Source organism: Genypterus blacodes, unplaced genomic scaffold (genome assembly GCF_046128005.1).
Source record: "Genypterus blacodes isolate CSIRO-AG114 ecotype Tasmania unplaced genomic scaffold, CSIRO-AGI_Gbla_v1 ptg000067l_1, whole genome shotgun sequence".
Taxonomy (NCBI): Eukaryota; Metazoa; Chordata; class Actinopteri; order Ophidiiformes; family Ophidiidae; genus Genypterus; species Genypterus blacodes.
Window position 1 is genome coordinate 10838494 of NW_027466879.1, and position 21785 is coordinate 10860278.

Below are 21785 nucleotides of genomic sequence, written 5' to 3' on the forward strand. Positions count from 1 at the left end.
AAATTAAAACATTTGTAAAATGATTCCATATTTTGATGGACATAATAAGAAAACACGATGGTATTAGTAAAACTGTATCAGCAGACAGCGCCCTCTTGTGGGTGGTCTCTGGTGGTCGATACTGGTGTCGTTGCTAAGAGTATTGAAAGAAGTCTGTGATTGGCTTTCGTTTCCACTTTCAGCCAATCAACAGTCCTTTCATTGCTACGTGCGTTCTGGCGGAGAAGCGTCTAGATACGAGGAAGCAGGCAGCGGCTGGCAGCCTGTTGAAGAAAACAGATTTGAGCACATCACGGTTGCTTAAACTTTTTAAGGGTTTAACCGATCATTTAAAAAATCATCGCGGAAAGAAAATGAACTTTTTCCTGTACGTTTAACCGACAGAATCTTTGACAAACTCGAAGAAGCGAAGAAACACACTTCATTATGCGTAAATTTAGTTTCAGGAAGGAGAAAAACAAAGAGTTTGTAAGTTTCACCTCACTTTTTCCATAGCTAAACAGCTTGATACTTCTTTCTGTGGCGATATGTGTCTAGTTAGCCTAACCTGTGGCAAAATCCCACTCTGACGCTTAACGAAAGTTAGTCAACATACTGTTACTATGTATTGGCCATAATGGCTAAAGTAGCTCCAATAATAGTGTTGTTTTGAGTAGAAATTCCACTGCTTTCACTGGCTAATGTTTGTTTAATTCCGTGTTTGCTAGCTAACCTGCTGTATGTGTTTACACCTCCGTCTCCTCTGTGTTCCTCCACTGGACATTTGCTTTTGTCGGTTATTTTACTGACCAACTCACATTCAAACCCGCCTAAACCTGATGTCTGTCTGTCTCATGTGGTGTATCTCTCTTGTGTTGTTGTGTTTCTGTCGTGCAGAGCCATATCGCTCATGGTTTGATCCCGGCTGCCTCCATAGCCCCCAAACCCGCTGTGCCCCGCACCCCTCCCCCCCGCAGCCCAGACCCCTCACCTGAGAGGCCCAGGTACCTCATGTTCTCCCTCTGTCACCACCTTTGGCTCCATCTAAAATAATAATAATTATGCAGGTCAAATGAGGACTGTGCTTAACACCTCCAGTATTAAACCAGCTTCTTCTTTTTAATCTCCTTTTTATCCTTTCAAGAGAACTGATTGGCAAAACTCTTAAATGTTGACCTCAGCCACATCTTCTTGCTAGATTGGACCTTTGACCTCTGAGTGGTCCACTACTTTGCTCACAAATTAGCCTTGTTGCATCACCATTCTCACCTGTCCTGGTTCTGACATGTTGAACAAATACAGTTACACAGACAGAAGTGATAATAACAAGCCACCACTTTGAAGAACTGATTATATGAACTGCCTTTATATCTCGTGTCTGTGTCTATGCCTCTCCTCATCTGAGTTGCATCTTTCCATGTGCAGATCAGCCTTAGCAGCAGCCATCTTGTCTTCTTCACTCACTGGACAAACATGGGCCATCCCTCCTGTCAGGCTTAGAGCTTATTCTGAGAGCATCCAGTCAGAGTCCTTCGCATCGGAACCAAACATCAGCGCAACGCTTTTCACCCGGTAAACCACCTATAGGAAATAATGTTGTTTTTTTGTGAACAAATGTTGTGTTATCTATGTGATTCAGCTCTTCAGTGGGAAACTCACCTGGGCCTGTATTGATCAATTGTGTCAGAGTAGAAATTCTACCCAAACGACCCATAATTCTCTCAATTCTCACTTTTGTTCTTTGTTTTAGGAAGTAAAAGCACCATATAACCTTGCAAAGTTATTGTAATTGCAGTAAAGTGTTTGTGAGCTGAAGAGCTGTTAGAGGTTTGCACAAACAATATGACGTTTCTGCAATTTGATGTTTAGTTTAAGACTATTTGTGACTAGATGTACACTAATACACCCGCCTAAAATTAAGCAATTTGTGTCCCTAAGCCAAACTGTTCAGCGTGTAACATATTAAGTATAAATTGGGACACATTTGAAGTGAACTGATACCACAGAGTCATGTAATATACAGTATGACGTTGTGTGTTGTGTATGATCTGATCACATATGGAATCTTTCCTGTTTGTAAATTTGACTTTGCAATCATTTTCCAAAATGTAAAAGGGTAGATGTAGTAATCCTCTATTGTTATTCATTGATATTTTCCTCAGAGACAGATGGTCAGACGATTTGGATAGCGAGCCGCATCTGCCCTCCGGTGACCACACAGAGGAGGAGTTGGAAGACCAGGAAGAAGATCGGGATAAGGAGGAGGAAGAGGAGGAGGACGCAGTGGAGGGTCAAGCGGAGGACGGGGAAGGTGGCGAGGATGAGGAGGACAGGGTGGAGCACGTCTACCAAACTGTGGACAGACAGGAGAACAGTTCAGTCACAGAACACATCTACGCCCTGCCACTAAAACCTAAGGTAGTCGTGTGCAAGTGCTGACTGGGGGGCGGCGGTATAAAAATCTGGACATAGAATATAACAATCACATTCTTCCTGATGCAACTGCGTTTTATTAATAGCCTTTGAGCAGGTCACTCAACCGCCTAGTGGCACTTTAGGAAACTAGGTATGTACTTGGCTGTGTTTCTGAAGAAGTATGGTTATTGCTGTTCCATCCTGATCCACTGGGAGGCTCTGTGTAGTCACGGTTGTACCCCGAGTTAGGTCACCGGGTATATCCTCAGGCTTGTACTACCGAAATGAGGTCTGTCTGGGATTTTATTCACGCAGCCAGTGTCCCTGCTTCAACTCTGGCAATGTTTATAGAGCTTAGAGAAGTCTAGTTCAGCGTTCATCATGGTAAATGTCCCGATGAGTGTCGATGAGGGTCCACTCGAGACCTCTGTTGCTCCTTATCAACGCAGCTCTAGTGATTAGTGAGACGACCTTCACATGGCCGTGTGACCTAGATTTGTTTTTTTTCTAACTCGATGCTTCAACAGTTAAAACAGCGACAATGTGGAGATATGTCGCCTGTCACAGCACCACTAAACCTGGCACCTAATCTTGCATGGTATTTACTTGTCATTTATTTTGGTCATTATCTGTTCCATTAACATTGAAGCATCTTCCTTCCGGCCAACTGTCACTCCAGGCTGTCTTCTGTAGCTGTCCAGTACAACGCTAAGTAGTCACAACAAGCTAAAAAACCCTGTGGACAAACAGTACATACACTATATAGTGAGTTACAACTGTCTATTGCAATATAATGCAGCCTAACACAACGTCGACTCCACGGCCTCAACGGTGAATGATTGTAAACACACAGTAAGATTGATTGCAGGGCTTTTGACTACATTGTATTATTGTTCACCAAATAGACGGGTAAGTCAGTGTAGAGGCTCTGTTTAGCGTTTAAAAAGTGATAAATCACCACACCAACAGGGTACTCAAGGAACCGTCGAGCTAAAGCAGTATAAATCTCCCAGAGCATAAAATTGACGGTTCACATTCACCAGCTTTGTTCAGCTCAGTGCTTGTATATAGATATGAATAATGCATGTCAGAGTTGGGACTGTGCGTCTCTCTGAATGATGTTAAACTCGTCACATCAAACAGCCGTGGCATTAAGAAAAGCAGGCTGCAGTTTGTTATGAAGCTTTTGCTTTCTTTCTTTCTGTCTTGAACTTAGATTGACTGTAACTCCTAACATGACACAGTGTTTCTGTGTAGATGCTTAACCACAAACATGCTGAAAAGATCTTACTGTCCACATTTTTACAATGACTATAAATGAAGTGGTGGCGTATCTGAAGCTTTGCCTTGCCTTTGAAATCTGTTTGAAGTTAGTTATTCACTGTCTGTCTGCGTGTGTTTGTTCTGTCAGTCTCTCCTCCAGACCAGTCCTGTCCAACAGACCAGGATGTCTGACAGAAGTGCGCCATCTCCAGGTAGTGACAGCTCACTCTGGTTCATTTTAGCTGAGTTAAGCCTGCATAGATATAACTGTTTACCTGATGTTACGCACTCTGACTTTAGTGTGTGTGTGTGTGTGTGTGTGTGTGTGTGTGTGTGTGTGTGTGTGTGTGTGTGTGTCTGTGTGTCTGTGTGTCTGTGTGTCTGTGTGTGTGTGTGTGTGTGTGTGTGTGTGTGTGTGTCATGTCTGAGATGTCACAAGTGTTAAACAAGGAGTAAACACACTGTAAGGGATTAAGAGACAGTTGTTTTGGTTTCCATGTTTGTCCTTGGTTTGCTGCACTTACCAGCAGTTACCTTTTGCCTCTTTGGCCTAAATTCAAATGATTGATCTTATGTGCACATTCATTTATCTAGACAGTAAGTATAAACATGTGCATGTGTGTTTATTTTTCCCCCTGGTGCCATTAGCTTTGGATAATGAGTTCGGACATCTAATGCCAGAGAAGTAACAAAGCATGACATCTACATGTAAAAGTGTGATAAATTCCTAAAAATGATGCAATGACTGTGCTCCTTTCTAAGAAATGAGGTCATTAAATATAGCCAACAGGAGCTTTTTCCTCTTGCGGCAACTTTCTTTATGTTGTCAAGCTTGTACTCATTTGGTGTGGCTTGATGTGTCTCCTGTCCCAGATTTCACAGAGGAAACTACTGTCCGGTCTCGTAGAGCCAGCCGTCATTCCCTTAAGAAGAAAGTCCCCATCAGGGAGAAGTCGAGGAGTCAGAGAGAAGATGGGCCATGTAGGTGGAGTTCCTCATATAGCCTGATGGTTGTCCTCATATCTTGACTTCTGTTTTATGTGTAGTTTCTTTATTCTGTGGATGTTCAACCGCAGCTTCTCACGTCCTCCACACATGCGTATATTTTCAGCTGCAGTCCATCTGTTGCTCTCACCCATAATATTTTATTCTGTACCTGTCTCACCAATTAGAGTGTGTCTGTAACTTCAGAGGCTGAAAATATTTTAATGAAAACTCAACAAAGTAAAGCCAAGATATAGAACTTAAAATTAAACTCTGAGACCAGTACTTTAGATCACTTTAGCCTGTTTGGACATGTAGCCAGAGCTCTTGTCTTTTAAAAAAAAACAATTTCGATCAATCAATCCTAGCGGTTGTTGCGTAACCATGCAGAAAATGTGTCGGTTCTGTTGAAATGTTTATAAAATATGCACTAATAGTATCTTTTAGCTTGTGCTTGAATACATTTAATTCATTATACATTGTTCACTGTTCATATGGAGTTGTTTATATAATTAGAGACACAAGCTGGAAACACATGTAATATGTAATGTCATTAAAGGTTTTGATACTTCCCATTTCAGTGAGCCTACCCATGTCAACCATAAGCCGACCCAGTCAACCCAGCCAACCCAACCAACCCAGCCACACTGATGTGCAGAGGGAAGTGCAGAAGCAGGTCATGCAAGCGGTATCGGAGAGAAACCCGAGGATGGAGGAGAACAGGCTTGTGGAGGAGAGACTGCAGCGTCTGGAGCAGGAGCTCAGCCACAGCCGGGCCTCCTCCAACAGAAGTCCCTCTGCAGGTGCAGTGAAGAGAGGAGAGAGTGATAGCAAGAGTGATACACAGGGACAAAGAGAGGAACATGAAGGGAAGGAGAAAGACAGTGGACAAGGTGAAAGAAAGAGCCTAAGGGAGAAAGATGGAGGAAAGATGAAAAAGAAAGAAGGAGAACAAAGAAGGTCGACACAGACGGCAGAAAGATTTGTGTGGAACAGGAAGGGAGGGGGTGAGAAAAAAGGAAAGTAGAAGTACAGAGCGGTGAGCAGTGAAGAGGATGACAATGAAGCATTTAAAAGGAAGATGAAAAGTTGCCAAAATAAATGGGCAACTGGTTGGCTTAGTGGTTGGGGAGTCGGGAGAAAGCCGCTTGATTACTGGAGTTCTATGACCATATTTTGCTAATGAAGTACTAATTCTGTAATTCCTCTTAACACTACATTATACAGTCCTCTCCAACACAACAGCATCTCTACCCATTCTGCCACTGATTACTAATTTGTAATTAGGATTGCGGGGCTCTTTTGCTTTTGCTTGGAAAATGAATACCAAACTAATGAAATTGACAAGGACGTGGTAGGCGCTCTTTGTATTTGATTTAATCTCTTTTCAGGTTAATTTCACAAATTGATATCTTAATATGCAATGAATGAATCACTGACTTGGTGTCGGCTGTTTCTCCAGGCGACCAGGCAGAGCTGCAGACTTTGAGACAACATGCCCAAGAGCTGGTGGATGAAAATGACGCCCTCAAACTGACAGTTCACCGCCTTAATGTGGAGCTGAGCCGCTACCAGACCAAATTCCGGCCGTTGTCCAAACAGGAGGTATGAGTGTGATGAGTCAACTTAGTTAATATCATATATTTAGGATCAGTGAAAAACAAATGAGACAAATTTTACATTTAGAAGTTTACATGGTAATACTTACAGCCAATGTATACCTCCAGGATCCATACACTACTCATTTTGTTTTGACTTTAGATTTAAATTAGATTACAGGGACAATAGGACCCATACACAGTATTGCACCAGCTAATTTTCATCTTGGTATCTTTCAGCATACATTAAAAAATCAGTACATACCATTAGTGCATGATGAGTGCAGTACTCTGAAACTGGTTGATGTACAGAATTTTCCCTCTTGTGGCTTTTCATTTCTTTGTCTGAGACACACACAAACTCATATCCATAGTCCACAGATGGATTAGCTGAGTTCAGGGGCAGACACTTAAGACCAATTTCCTCAAGTTGCGAATGTAATTGCTATGTAAGACCCCAGTTACTGCTGCGTCTTATTTGAAAAGGAAACTGGCAGCCTACATCTATAGCCCTAACCAGAATATACTGCCATATGTTTAATACTACCTTTTTATAGAGTCCTATATAGTTGTTTGATCCCAAAATGACTAAATCAACTGTTTGATACCATTGAAGTGATGTCTGTTACCCTGTTTGAATAAGACAAGCAGAAATTGCAGATAAATCACAACAAAATTACATATGTGAAACTGATAACCCACAAATTGGAAACATGATTATAGATAAATGTGGTACTTTAATAGTTAATAGAATTATGAGCATTCCTGACAATGTAGCCAAAAGGTTGAAGGTTTAAACCAGTCAGTACAATGTTAAATAGATTGTAGATCTTGGATTAGAAAGTAGATTTCCTGTTCATTGTGTATTTTTGTTAAATTTTTCAGAATGGCAGGCATACATACAGTTCCAGCAATAGAGTACACGATTAACCTTACACACACACACACCCACACACACACACACACACACACACACACACACACACACAGACACACACACACACACACACACACCACACACCACACACACATACACATACAGAATGCCATTCATGAAGTGTGAGCAAAACAAGAGAGATGATTGCATATCTGGGTTTTCACCAGACTTTAAGCAGTGACTAGCTCAGTTGTGTCTTCCTCCTTCCCTCATTAGCCACAGCTTAGGGACCTTTCACCATCAGGGATGTGGTTCCCGCTTCCACTCTCTGTATATTCACAGCCAGGTTGAAAGAAGCTTTTCCTCTGTACATGCACATGTTTTGTCCGTCTAAACACCATCCCATCTCTTCCTGTGGCTACCTGTCATTTCTGTGGTAGTTGTAGGTTTATACACCGGGAGAAGAACAGACCTATAGTTCTAATCTTGTCTACCGCATGTGGTGTCTTCACAGCAGGATCTTCTGTTCTCATCACCGCCTGTTTGCTTCCTCATTACTGTCAGCTGAAGCTCAGCTTGTGAAAGGGAAAGGAAGAATAGGGAGTAGTTTGACAGTTTAGCAATATTTTGTATCTCAATATTGTGTCTGCTGTAAAAATGATTTTTCTGTGAACAGTAATTAGGAAGAAGCACAATGTGCTGTGATGTTATTTACAGATCTGGGCTAATCTTATTAATTGTGCCTATTTTGGCTGTTGTCTTGATTGGCTAATTGAGACGGCATGATTTATTACACAGATAGAATTAAAGTTTAGTTAAACATATTTGATCTCCCTTTCTCATTCTCTCTCTTCCAGAGCTCCAAAATCAGTGGCTTGCCAATAACAGGTTCTCCTCCTCCCTGGCTGGTCAGTAATTAAGTTATTGGTTAACAATGTGTCATGCTTAATGAAGATGTCAACGTAATACTATCGTTAGTAAATCACTCACTAAGAATTTGCACAGGTAAGATAGTATGCTATTAAATGTCAGAGTTCCATGCTGTTCATTGAATGTCCACAGTGGCAGGAACCCTACCAAATAGATCAACAAATACATCTACTTTGGATCAACGCCTTTTGTCCTATTTCTTTAGTTCGACATGAAATATGTTTCCCCCCTGCTGCTCGCCTATGAAGATCAGATAAATGAGAAGGATGCTCTATTGCAAGCTGTTGAGGTAACGTGTTTCAGTATGAATGTGTTTGTGCTGCTTGTGTTTACGTTTGTGACTTTCTATTCCCCAAATCGTCTGTGGAGTTTATTATTCCCCAGATGAATGTTTCTTGGGTTGGGCCGACAGCTACTCAGAATTGTGCATTTTTAAGAGTTTTTAAGTGGTGCATTATGTAAAAATTGTAATACAACAAACAAGAACTCCAAGCCCAGTGATAACTTAATGATAATAGACTATTTAAAGCTGAATGTAAGTAGATGGTGAAGACGTCAGGTATTTTTCCAGAAATCAATTAAATTAAGTGCAGAATTGTAGGATAAACTGTACCATACATGCAGTGATCACAGCTGCTGGTAGAATTAAAAAGCTCTACAATCCACCCGAGATCAAAATCCTATTTGATCTTTATCTGCTTTCACAAGGAGGAGGTGAAGAAGTTACGTGCTCATGCAGAGGTGGTGGTAAAAGAAAATGAGATACTCCATGATAAAATCACCAAAACTGGAGCGGTCAGCCAGAAGGACAGGTGAGAAAATCTTCACTGCGTGTATGTATGGGAATAATTGTTCACCTTTCCTTAGCTATTACTTCTTATCTAGTGATGCGGTGAAAATGAAACACCTGCTTTAATCTGTAGTCTTTATTCTTGTCTCTCTTTCCTCTAAAGGTGTCCATGCCCTGTGAGAGGATTAGATAATATCAGTAGAACATGTACCTGTACGTCCGTGCTCATATTTCTTACCGTTATTCGTCATTATGATGAGATCACGCTGTAAAGTTGCTGATCTTGGACCTTAGCTACTCTATAAATCTAATTATTGTAACTGCTCTTCAGTGCACTCACTTTTATGTAAAGCAGTAGCACTCTGGACATTTTATTTCCTGCGATCACTATATATTAGCCTTATGGCATGTGGCAGATGCTCAATATTCATGATGAAATAAACCCGGTCAGTTCAGCAGACATTTGGCAGCAACCTTAAGACAACAATTTGCCATTAATTATTAATTTATACATTTGTTTTCTGATGCTTCGTTTACATCAGTAATCTTTGAATGTGTAGCAGTAAAATTAGATTCTGATGTATTGAGAAACACAAAACGGTGATTTTAATTCCCCATAATTCAAATAAGGTGTGGCCACCTGTTGATAACATGGTGCAAAGAAATTGTGATTGAGGCTCTTAGGTATGGTTGTAAGTATAACCTGAACTGACCTGGTTTGTCATTCTGTATGTCGTCTCTCTGTTGTCTCTCCAGCCAGCAGATACAACAGCAGGCCATTCTGGTTTTGCAGGAGAACCAAGTTCTGATTAATCAGCTGGAGGCTCAGCATGATAAAGCCAAGGCCAACAATAGCCGACACCACTCTGAAGGTACTAAATGCAAAGAGTAAAAAATAAAATCAATTCTTCAGCGGATAAAACTGTGGCTGTGTGTTAAAGTGAAGTGGAAAGCCAAGGGCAAATTTGGAGATAACCATAACCTTTCTCAGCCTCTGTCTGTTTACTCACTCCATTTTCTCCTGCGTCCTCCTCTCTTAACTCCTTCTCTGCCTGTTCCCTGCAGTGTCCAAGATATCGAAGCAACTGATGCTGTTGGAGGCAGAAAAGCAGCATTTGGAGGAAGACCTTGAACAGAGCAAGAGGGAGTTGCAAAAAAATTTGAAGGAGGTACAAGATCTGCAGGCCCGTCTGAAGGATGCCATCACATGGGACGAACATTGCAATATTGCTGGGAAACTCAGACGGTACTATTGCAACATTCTTGCTTTAATCAAACATTTATTTTGCTGGCTCAGAGGGAAGAGAAGCTTGCAAGGAGAAATCAATTATTTAAGAGCATTGTTTAAGAAGATAAATTGGTAGATACTAATATATGCATGTGTATATATATCCAAAGTACATATTTAGAGGTTACTGTACGTCTATTTCTAGGTAATATATGCACTAGTTGTTTAGAAGTCACCTTTTCTATTCTGTCAGTTAAAAATAGGCCTTCTTCCAGTAGGTTCCTGGAAACAGACGACAGAGACAGACATCTAAACACGTTTAATGTGTTTAAAGTATCCCAGCACTGGTATCAGCACAGGTTATAGTGTAGTTAAGTGTAAATAAATGAAGTGATTCAACCTCCTTCCACAACTACAACCCCATTCTAAAGTTTCCATTGTACAGTAATGAACTTCTCCAGGAAAAGGATGTGAACAGGAAACCGAACAGGATTCCTATATATCTTCATTAAAAATATTGGCACAGTGTAGGGATATTTTTGTTGTAATTAAACTACCAGATGTTGTATTATGTTATCATGCCATGCTGAACAATCTGCCTTTGTCTCTCAGGCAACTGGAGCAAGAAGAGAACAGGGCAAAGAGTGAGGCGGACAAGCTGCTCCTCAGAGTGTCTAGCCTGCAGGAGGAGAATAGAAGTTTGGCTCTGGAAAAAGGCAACCTGACCGCTGACATCAAGAGAATGGAGGCTGAGTTAGAGCTGTGCAGACAAGCTTACAGGTGGAAAATATATTACAATACAAGAAAAATTCTGCGCCTGCTACCAATGACACTACTGCTCTCAAAACCCAATTGCTGTGTCCTCATTCAGCTTGTAGTTTACACTACCCACTTTTACATTGCGAGGAGGTTCACTAATCCCTGTATATTCAGATGTTTTCTATAGTGCTGACTTTATTTGTAGGGGGTTCTATTTCAGGATGTGTTCTGATCTCTTCCCTGTAGACCTGATCTGAGATTAATGTGGACTTTCTCATGCGGAGTTGTGAATATTGTCAGAAGGTGTTGGATAAACAAATGCATTCTTTCCCATCTCACCGTGACGGCAGGGCTTCAGATATCTGTTATAGTACTGTTTGTTCCTCCCTTTCCATTAATCCTCCTTCACTTATTGTACTTTCTTTTCTCCTCTGTTTCTCCCTCCTTCCCTTTATCCTCTCTGCTTTCCCACTCATGCCTCTCTGTCATCCAGGAAAGCTGAGAGGAGGATGAGTTTTTTTAAGCAAGAGAACGAGGAGTGTGTGTTGAAAGAGGAGAAGACACGGCATTACCTGGGAGCTATCATTTCTGCGGCTGAGCATGTTTCCCAGGAGAGAGATCAACTATTACAGATGGTACATATGACACGGCTGATACTGTACAGAGATTTGGTATTACATATGATGCTGCTGGTACTGCTCAGTTTGTGGAAAGATCATCTAGTACACACTATTCCCTTCCCAATCTAGCTGACTGAAGGGTCGGGGACATATTGATATTCATATTGCAGCAAAAGTAGAAAAGTCACAACAGAGTCTTTTAGTCAGTTCCTGCATACAGTCAATTCAATGATCAGAAATTTGGATCAGAAGGTCAAGTTCTTGAATACAGAGACATTTAATTGGGAAATGATAGCTGGTTCTCTCTGAAACATACTAATGGCTTGGAGAGGAACGGAAAGGCTATCAAGCGTAGGTCAGGCTGACACCATATAGTGAGCCAGTATGAAGCTAACAAGGGGTGATTTGTCTGAATGAGGTGTGTGTGTGTGTGTGTGTGTGTGTGTGTGTGTGTGTGTGTGTGTGTGTGTGTGTGTGTGTGTGTGTGTGTGTGTGTGTGTGTGTGTGTGTGTGTGTGTGTGTGTGTGTGTGTGTGTGTGTGTGTGTGTGTGTGTGTGTGTGTGTGTGTGTGTGTGTGACACCTGTAAGCCGATCAAATCTGTTTCTGATCGGCTTACAGGTGTGACATCAAGACACCTAATTTCAGTTTGAAATAAATATCAACATAGACTTCGAATAAGATCCTGTTTATTAAGCAGTCAGTAAGAGTGTGCAGTAAGAGACTGCACACTCTTCAAGTGAGGGACGTTTAAAAGTGCTAGTTTAATAATAGTTTGACATCAGTGAGTTTCAGTGAAACTCAAGTTCAGGTTAAAATGAAATGAACTCTCTGCTTTGTTTAGCGTTCCTTTCTACAAAGACCCTCCCTCAAGTCACTTTCATAATAGAGAAAGAGGCCCTTCATTGATCACATACAAAATGTTCCTCAGACGGCAGACACCAAACTGCTGTCAAGCTGGGGCTCCAATTTTATAAATAACTTGAAATCCACCACGTACAGACTGCGACTGAAACAAGGCCAAAAAGCCGTGATATATACCACCCAGTGTAGCTGCTTCAGGAGCCATTGCACACTCCTGCGATTGAATCCAATGCGGCATATCATTTATCAACAAATCATCCCTTTGCCTCTATACTCCAGTGAGATGATTTAGGTCCACGCCTTTGCTTTTTGTGTCTGCTTCACACAGGTTTCAGTTTTTTCCCCCTCTATTATGGATTTTCGTTTATCTTTATAAGCTTTCAAATGGAGAAGCTGTTAAACAAATGCTCAGTGTTTCAAAGAAGCATTTTGAATGATGTGGATTTTGAATGAAAGTGCCAAGCTGTTTGCCCAGTTTCTAGTGTCAGCTTGGTTGTAGTCATCATGAAAACATCATCATTTATCCTTAAATAAAGTAAGAACTTAATTGTCCTGTCTTTTTAATAGACGTATGGAAATTGATAGCAGAAGTGAAAAGCAGAATACCGATTTAGTCTGAACTATTGTACACTCAAATTAAGTATGAAGGGTGATTGTGCTTGATTTTAGTTTGTATGATACACTGAATTAACCCTTATCAGTCTGCTTTCTTCTGAATCTCTGTGCTTGATTTCCTTTCCCGCATAACAGATGCATAGTCGTAAGGAATATGTTCAACATATAATTATGAGCCACGCCAAACAAACTCACCCCTGTGGCAATCACTTGGCTATAATTGGATTACGCTCAGACACTGTTTTCTACTTTTCAGTTTTCTTTTTGGGTTTTGACCGAGTCTGAAATTCAACATCTTAAAGGCCTGTAGTGTCTGCAGTGTGAGGACCTGTCCATTGAGCCACACCCTCCCTTTAGACTTCAACGATGTTCCCTTTGTTATCCAGTTGTTCCATAATCCCCAACTCCCTCCATGCAACTGTGTATTTATTTCCTCCTTTCCCGTCTTCTCCTTGCTCATTAACCCCTCCTGTTTTCTCTTTGCCTCCCTCAGGCTTCAGTTCTTCAGCAGGAAAAGCAGAAATCCATCAGCAGGATGCTGAAAGGCACAGCTCGCTATGGAAAGCTGCAGGAGGAAGTCAAAGTAAGTTCCTGTATCCAGACATCACCATCACACAATGATTATCTCCCCTTATTGGCTTAAGACTTATTTTGAGATCTTTTTCGCTGTCCACACTGCAATACCAAAGGATCACTTCATTGTTCTCTTCTTCCATCATAAAAGGCTGTTAAATAATTGTGTTATTGCTGCCCTTTCCCCACATATGGTAATGGGTTGCACATAACATACAAATGCCAAATACGAACCAGAACTATGGAATTGGAATTTCTCTGGTAACAAACAAAAATACCAGTGATAACAAATCCTTTGAGTGACTGGCTGTATTGAAAACGCAATGTGGTCGCAGAGAAAGTCAGAGCTGACACAAAGTTTGCTGCTTAACATTACCGACAAATGTGTTGCTCATCAGTCATGCATCAGCATTTTCAAGCTCCCAAGCTGCCAAATGAATTCACTATGATAGTCATTGAATAGAACAATAATCCGAAATTAATGTAGCGCAGTTATTCTACAGGGAGGTGGGTGAACATACTAAACAGCACCTGTTTAGTTCTCCACATTGAAAAATGATTTAAAAAATACATTACAAATTAAGGAAGTAGATTTACTTCTCTCAGTTAACAAGACAGGCAAGAAGTAATGGGATACGTGTATAGCAGGAAATTGTCAGGCAACAACAACACGTAATCAGAAGAAGGAAATTGGTAACTGGCAAGCATGAGGAGAATGGATATCAGTAATGGCTTGAATGCTACAGGCTAATGGTTCTCCGTAGCCATGCGTGGTGTGATTTGATCCAAACCATACACAGGGAAGACAGCGGTAGCAGTGGCATCTCCGTGGTATTAGAGGGATACACAAGTACCCGCAATTACGTATTCTCTGAATGTGGTATGAACCTACCAGTGTCGGTGCTTTGCTCTGGGGCTTATGCTCTCTGTGTGTGTTCCAGCTGTCAACCTCTTATGTCAGTCAAGATACTGCAGGGGAAGATACATCAGTGGTAGCAATGATTTTAGAAGTGTTTCCATAGTGACAGCCCAGACAGAGAAGAGTGTGTGTGTGTGTGTCTGTCTCAACTTTAAATTCAATATTCAATACATTCACTACAGTTAACCCTTACCCTAATTTAGATTTGGAATTTAAAAAAAGCTAAATAAATAACACACACAGAATCCTTTAAATTTGAACTTTACACCCCAAATATCACATTGCATAGAGACCAAACGCTTGAAAGATATACCTTGCAATGAATTGTGAATGCAGTGTTGTTCTGCAAGCATGGCAGTTTTTAGCCTCCCCCAGCACATGGCCTCACCCACTCGCTTTTATAAATTTAGGTGCAAGATGTACCGATCACTGCTTATCATTCAGTACCACATGAAATGAGAATAACATTGATATACCGCTAAGTTTAACCAAATCATATATGCTAGTGAATGTATTTTATTTCGCCCCCCTGTTTAACCGAAAGGATACAGATAATGCGTTATGTGTAAGCTATAAAGAGAGGGCAGATCACAACTACATTATTCATGTGTAATTAAAATTTATGCCGCCCATCTGCTTGAAACACCTGAAAATGTTCAATATTTCAGTGGGCGCTTATATAAATATAGCTTGCTTGCAGGCTTACGTGACCCACAGCAGCATGTGATAAATTACTTCTTTCAGAATTCTCTCTCTTCTTGCTTTTGCGTTTATTTTTCTAAGATTCTTCCCCATTACTCCAGAGATCCTTATTGACCTTCCGAAGATAATTTTTTCTTATCAGCAGATTATACCTGGTCCCAGCTGTATTATGGGGCGTCTCCTCTGACCCTCATCCTTCTTTTTAAGGTGGATTTGGTTCGACAACACTGGCCAGATTCACGGCCAAACGCTATAAATATACAGTATATCGTATGTGCGCATTCTTATTTCACTAGATGGCGCTGATGGGCACATTGATGAGCACATTCAAGCAAATGTGTCATGGAAATCATTTGTGGAATAACTGTTGAATACAAACCGTCGAGTCAGGTTTCAGTCACTTTCTCAAGTGCTGTTTATTGATGATATCGAGACACTTACTCTTACAAGTCTCGTACAAGGACAGTGTCAGACAATGTGAGTAATGCCAAGGTTTATAAGGCTTTGTGAGAGAATGTGCTGTGTCACACAGGAATGCTGATGTTTAGTTGTGTTGACTGAAATGAAATGTATTGATGCTTGAACAGTGAACACAAGGGTCTTAAAGAGCACACATATCCTGGTTATTTTTATGGCAAAGGTTCATATGGTTAGTGGTGGAGTGCTGTTACTGTATATGAAGGATACTTGCAGTGTTAGTGACTATTCTTCACTGGCAGTGTCTGTCTTTACAGCAGCTGATTCTCTCTCCATTCAGTCCCATTCACAGCAGCTGTAGAGGGACATCATGAAGTATGTCTTAAAGTGCAAATTTTGAACATTTTCAACTCTAAGTCTGCTGTCAACTCATACTGACTAGTTGGCTATTGAAGAACTTGCAAGACATTACTAAAAAAAACAACCTACCTACCTTTCTCGATCCTTGGGACTCATTACCGAGGACCATGCTAGGTTTGGGCTGCACCTTGCTTTATTTCTACAGAGTTCTGCCTGTCACATACAAACTGTGCAGGACATTTTGTCTTACATTATCAGACACAAGGGCCTTCCACTGAACAGCTTCACTGCAGCTGTAGTGAGTTTAATATTTAAGTCTAGCACGCCTTTTAAGAAGATTTTACCTGTTTTGAATTCTTCATGTACTCACCTCTAAAGAGAGGAATCCAACATGGCCTGTCAGCACCTCTGCTCCTCATACATGAAACTGCTGGGAAATAGATTGTTCAGTTGGTTGGAGTTTTTCTATGTAACCTGTCACTCCTCTCATATGGATGAAATGCAGAGTCAGGGAGTCCTGTAACGGTCAGAAGATTTGACCAGCAGGACAAAGGCTCCACTGACAATCGTGCTGCTAACCCATGCAGAAAATAAAACCTCTCTCCATTATCTGAACTGCAGCCACTTGTTTCATCTCTCATCCCTTTGTTTCTTTCTTTCATGTCTTATTGCGTCTTTGGTCGTATAAACGCCTGACCACTTTATTGCTTTACTATTGTAGAAGTCTGTGTTGTAGCTTACTTTACCTTACAATTCACCAATTCATCTTTGTATGAGTCCATCCCAGCATTCACTGGGCGAAAGTGACTTCACCTACAGTGCATGAGTTACTGTGCCATCTTACCTAGTATAACCTAGTATAACTTGTAGTTATGTAGTGAATACAATGCAACAGTCGGAATCATAAAAACAAGTCCACAAGCAACGTATCGAAAATAATTCTCAGTTTATTTCATCATTTAGTTGCCTCTGTAGCCAGAAGCGTGGCACTAAACTCAAAGCTGCAGTTACCAGATCTACAGATAGAAATGGGTGGAGAGAGACAGTAGGGTGAGAAACAGTGATGGACAAAGGAAAGAAGAAAGAGACAACTAAATATAGACCATAGCGACACAAAACTGCCGGGACTTTGAAGGGTTTAACACATAATTAATGCGTTTTCCATTTAGATGAAAAATACCATTGCCTGAAAAATCATCATTCTATGTACAGTATATAAAAGTCAATGGACCCAGGCCCTCATTTATCAACATTGCTGAGTAATGTCACTGCTAAGAAGAGAATCCAGAGTGCTCATAAGCACTAAAATGTATTATACATAATGTAATACCCCTAAAAATAACTACGTAAGCATTTCAAAACATCTTTTTAGAGGTGGAAGCTAAACATTCTCTTCAGAACTCAAAGTAGAGTAGAAACTCACTTTCTTTCTGCACTTTAATCATTTAGCCTGTGTCAGTTCCCTCTCTAATTGGTGAATGGGATTTTACTTAAATAACAGAAAGTTTAAATAAATCTATGTTGCCAACTGTTCAAGTTGTATGCAATTTTTAATAAGCATTTCTTTTATAGGTTTTTGGCCTCTTGCATGATCTATAAACAAAAATAATGCAAATGTGGGGTGCCATAAACAATGTTGCATTCTCGATTGGTCAAATTCTTAAATGTGATCGATTCCATGTTTAATCATTGACATCCCCAGTACAGAGTGTTGATAAAGAAGGGCCCAGGACTCTTCTGTGTAGTTGTTGTCCTTATATGAGCTGAAGATTAAAAGTTTACTCTCATATATATTTCAGAACAGGTCTCACTTATATATAGATGTGACATTTCAGTACAAAACTCTGCGGCCAGAAGACAGAAGAAAAGACACAAACACGTCACAGAAATGCAGGTGCTATAGTGTCTGCTTCCACTGAAAAAAGCTTGTCAGTACCCAATTCTTTTTGATTTAGATGAGCTCACATTTCCTAATCTGGGACAGCACGTTCTCCTGTCCTCTCACTGCAGTATCATCCAATCAGACCCTAGCAGAGCAGTCACACATGCCCTGACACAGACACTGGCAGAATCCATAGACCAGGCAAACTGTCAGGCTTGATGGCACGAGGCTAACACATACAATGCCTAGAGTCACTCTCTGGATCACCAATAGGTAGATTCCTAGAGGCAGTGAGCCAAAATAAAAGAAGCCCAGCAACCAGACCAGGATGCGAGGGACATGATTACACAATTTGGACAAAGCGTCCTGATCTGCTGGCCCATTAGATCCCAGTGAAATGGAGTCCAAACTGTGCTCAGCATAGATGTCAGAGCTTCCATTCTGGCTGAGGGAGTGTTGTAGATCCCTCTGCACTTCCATAATAGTGATGACCAGGCAGTTGGAGGAGTCGTGAGAGGGGCTGGAGGAGGAGAGGCTTTTGGGTGTCAGGACCACCTCCTTGTTATGGTCAGAGCTCCAAGATTTATCCCGTGTTACTAAATGGGACATGATGTTTGCATCGTCAGGTAACCCTGATACCTCGTAGTCTGTGACCTCGGTTTGGTGACGGCAGAATGGGCAGGAGATGCTGCCTGCCCCATCAGTAAAGTCCAGGATCTTATTGAGGCAGCGGGCACAGACCCGGTGGAGGCAGTCCAGGATCTTAGGCCTGCGGTTGTGGGCATTGTAGCGTTGATAACAGATTTTACATTCCAACTCCTCTTGCGGAAGATGGTCTTTTTCCTCCAACTCAGTCTGAGGACAGCTCATCTTCAACTCATGTTCTGGAAAGGAAAGGAAAGAAAAGACAAAGAGACTGAGACGGATTGTGAAAAAGAGATGACACATGCATGCGACCTCAACTACATAGAAGGCAGCGGCTGTATTGTGGTCTTGAACCAGGCTGATTTTTCTCCTTCATCATTGTTCTCTAATGGAGGAAAGGTCATTTCTCTGACTGCTCCTTTTTTGTTCCTGCTGTTGATTAATGATTTATGGATTTGGAGTTGGGTCAGAGTGAGAACCCAGGACCTTCTGTTTGCATTGTGCCTTTGTTGTAGTGTGTGTGTGTGTGTGTGTGTGTGTGTGTGTGTGTGTGTGTGTGTGTGTGTGTGTGTGTGTGTGTGTGTGTGTGTGTGTGTGTGTGTGTGTGTGTGTGTGTGTGTGTGTGTGTGTGTGTGTGTGTGTGTGTGTGTGTGTGTGTGTGTGTGTGTGTGTGTGTGTGTGTGTAGATTCGTCAAGTATTGGGTAAACAATCTGTATATCAGACAATCCAAAATACTGCTGGTACCAAGTCAACTCCAAAGTGCACATATCAATGCTTGACCAGTGGAACCTATGAATACAAAGGACTTGGCTTAGACAAAATGTCAAGAGGGCAAACAAGAGTTACAGCTCTACATGAGGAAATTTACTTATATGGTGCTTCATGAAGGAAAATGTTTATATTGTTGTGAGAATTGCGTTTTCATCTGAAATACTGCACCCGGCCCTGTTTTAATGAAGGAAAGTGATAACAAGGGATCCATCTACTGTTTCCAGGACAACTTAGCCAAGACAAAAGACAAACCGGGGTTGAAAGCAATATCAAATGAATTTATTGCCATTACAAATCCAGATTAAAACAAAACAAAATTCACAGTGAGATGTACTGTTCAAAATACACCAGTGGTGAGATTAAGTGCTTGGATGAGTGAAAAATAAGGGGTGTCAGAGTGCTGGTTAGCATAGAGTAACAGTGCGCATTGGAGGAGAGCTCCAGCAGTACTGATAGAGGGCAGGAATTTAAATCAGTGAGGCCCATGTGCTCCCAACAACACAGATGAAAGACTCCACCTCCACTACCTGGGACATAGAGGCACAGCAAACAAACAAATATAAAGACAAATTTGCAGCCTGAGGGCCAGACAGACACACCCAGGGAGCCTAATCTACTGGGAGCAGGGTTCTCCTCGAGGAATAGATAAATCAATTCTCAGTCAAACCACAGTCAGGCTGTCAGTATCTTCAACAGCATTTCTGCTCTGCACTGCTGTACTGGGAAAGGACGCAGCGATCATGCTGTCCTCATACAGCAGGTGTCTGATCCACTACCGAGTAAAGATGAGATATAAATAAGTAAACATTATTTTAATCTTTTTAAACTCCATCCCTCCTGGAGTGCCTTGGACTACATGTGTGCTGTTGGAGAACTGATCCCTCATACACGGAGCACCCGTACCTCACGTTCTACTTACAAGAAGCAACTCCTTTCATGCTTTGTTAGGTCTGGAACTAGAGATGAACCATTCCAACTAGGAGAGGAAACTAAACATTCTGTCTCCCAGTCAGTAACTGGTAAGCAAACGATTAGAAGCAAAGTCTGTGCTTCTAACTAAGCATACATAAAGGAATGAATCAAATAAGAACATTTTGATTTAGTATCACAGTTATGTGAGTAATAACATCTTCAGTAATTATTGTTTTGAATATCCATTTTATTTTCTGTAATGATAAAAATATACCAGACACCAGTTACCATGAATTCCAGCAAAGTACAGCACATTATCTTCCATAAAACAAGGCAGCACCACGCAGCACTTTTCCAGGAACTAGGATGAGACTTGTTATTGATTGTTGCTGTAATTGAATTTATTGTTTATTGTCCCCATAACAAATCATTCAGTGCTCATCACCAGACAATTACAGCTATAATAGTATTTACAACAATGACCACTCCAAGTTCATAGATAGAATATTGAGTGCACAGCCTGAAAAACAACACTGGGAATACATAAACTATAGGAATAGAAAGTCAGACTGACATGTAGTCCCCAAAGAAAGTGTTAAAAAGTGTTCAGACATTCCTAAAAATACATTTACTTCAGCTGCATGATAGCTCAGTAGTAACAGTACGGTCAGCCCAGGGTAAGAGGAACCCAGGATTAATACACTGTCCTGGTCCTTTTCATGTTGAGTTGACATGTTTTGCATACATTACTGCATGGGTTTTTTTTCCACAGTTCTGACACTTTATTTACTTTAGGTACAGTGTGAGCAATTGCCTGTGTTAGTTTCGTGGCGTCCCTGGGTCGTTCTCATTTGACTAATAAAAATGACTGAAGGTTTTCTAAACAGAATCAATTTGAAGCTGCAGAGCCACAGAATGTCAGTCAGAAGGTGGCAGAATTACTTTACGCAATTACCATATTTGGCATCTGTTCATGCTGAGCTAGCTCTGATGAGAACCAGTGGAAACATTTTCTTTGTTGAGGAGGATAAAGACCCACTGCTTTGAATCTCTGTAAAAGCTGACACTCACTACATCATTAATCACTTGTTTTCCCATTTCACACTAAAAAGAAACAGCATCTTGTTTTAGAACACAGAAGATGTGAATTCAATGAATTCTTGTACTTGTGATCACAGCCTTGAATAAGTAATTTCCTACCGTTTTTGAGTGAGCACAGTAATGATCACACCAGAGACGAACCTGAAACAGACTTTGACAGAATGGAATTGCATACAAATCCTGCAGAACCATCTGTGCACGTTTATTCTTTCAGTTATTTCTGTAGGTTTTGTAGCAGTGCACACGCACACGCACACACACACACACACACACACAAATTAATTTATTCCAAAATGCCTTAGTAAATATGAGGAGATTGCCATTGTAGTTATCCATGGATGTACAGTCATATTTCTCATTTTGCTTGCATATATAAAATGTTAACTCTCAAAATTCCATTCCCTAGTCATGGTAAAGAGCCCCATTGACATGACAGATCACTGAAGGCCCTGCAGGGTGGTGCGAGAGAACTTTAATGATCAGTTGCTACCATAGAGAAACAGCATGAAACTGTCAGTCATCATTTATAAGGTCAAATCACACTCATCCATCAGACACCAAGCACTTCATGCGTAGGATGAA

General features: G+C 41.0%; 2 protein-coding genes across 2 annotated transcripts in view; one reads left to right on the top strand and one right to left on the bottom strand.

Moving 5' to 3' along the window:
• The first annotated feature begins 227 nt into the window (after positions 1-227).
• The window catches only part of cep89 (centrosomal protein 89), a 38960-nt gene continuing 17402 nt past the window's right edge, over positions 228-21785 (top strand). The window contains exons 1-16 of the mRNA XM_076155888.1: positions 228-468; positions 877-983; positions 1405-1551; positions 2142-2397; positions 3806-3869; positions 4531-4638; positions 5223-5444; positions 6104-6246; positions 7974-8024; positions 8252-8335; positions 8755-8858; positions 9593-9708; positions 9902-10082; positions 10677-10844; positions 11317-11458; positions 13414-13503. Coding sequence (XP_076012003.1) covers positions 427-468; positions 877-983; positions 1405-1551; positions 2142-2397; positions 3806-3869; positions 4531-4638; positions 5223-5444; positions 6104-6246; positions 7974-8024; positions 8252-8335; positions 8755-8858; positions 9593-9708; positions 9902-10082; positions 10677-10844; positions 11317-11458; positions 13414-13503 — 2025 coding nt within the window. The 5' untranslated portion in view covers positions 228-426. The remainder of the gene's footprint in view (positions 469-876; positions 984-1404; positions 1552-2141; positions 2398-3805; positions 3870-4530; positions 4639-5222; positions 5445-6103; positions 6247-7973; positions 8025-8251; positions 8336-8754; positions 8859-9592; positions 9709-9901; positions 10083-10676; positions 10845-11316; positions 11459-13413; positions 13504-21785) is intronic.
• Positions 16866-18788, bottom strand: LOC143004935 (E3 ubiquitin-protein ligase RNF182). Its single transcript, XM_076156119.1, has one exon. The coding sequence runs from the start codon at positions 18719-18721 to the stop codon at positions 17912-17914; it is 810 nt and encodes a 269-aa protein (XP_076012234.1). The 5' UTR covers positions 18722-18788; the 3' UTR covers positions 16866-17911.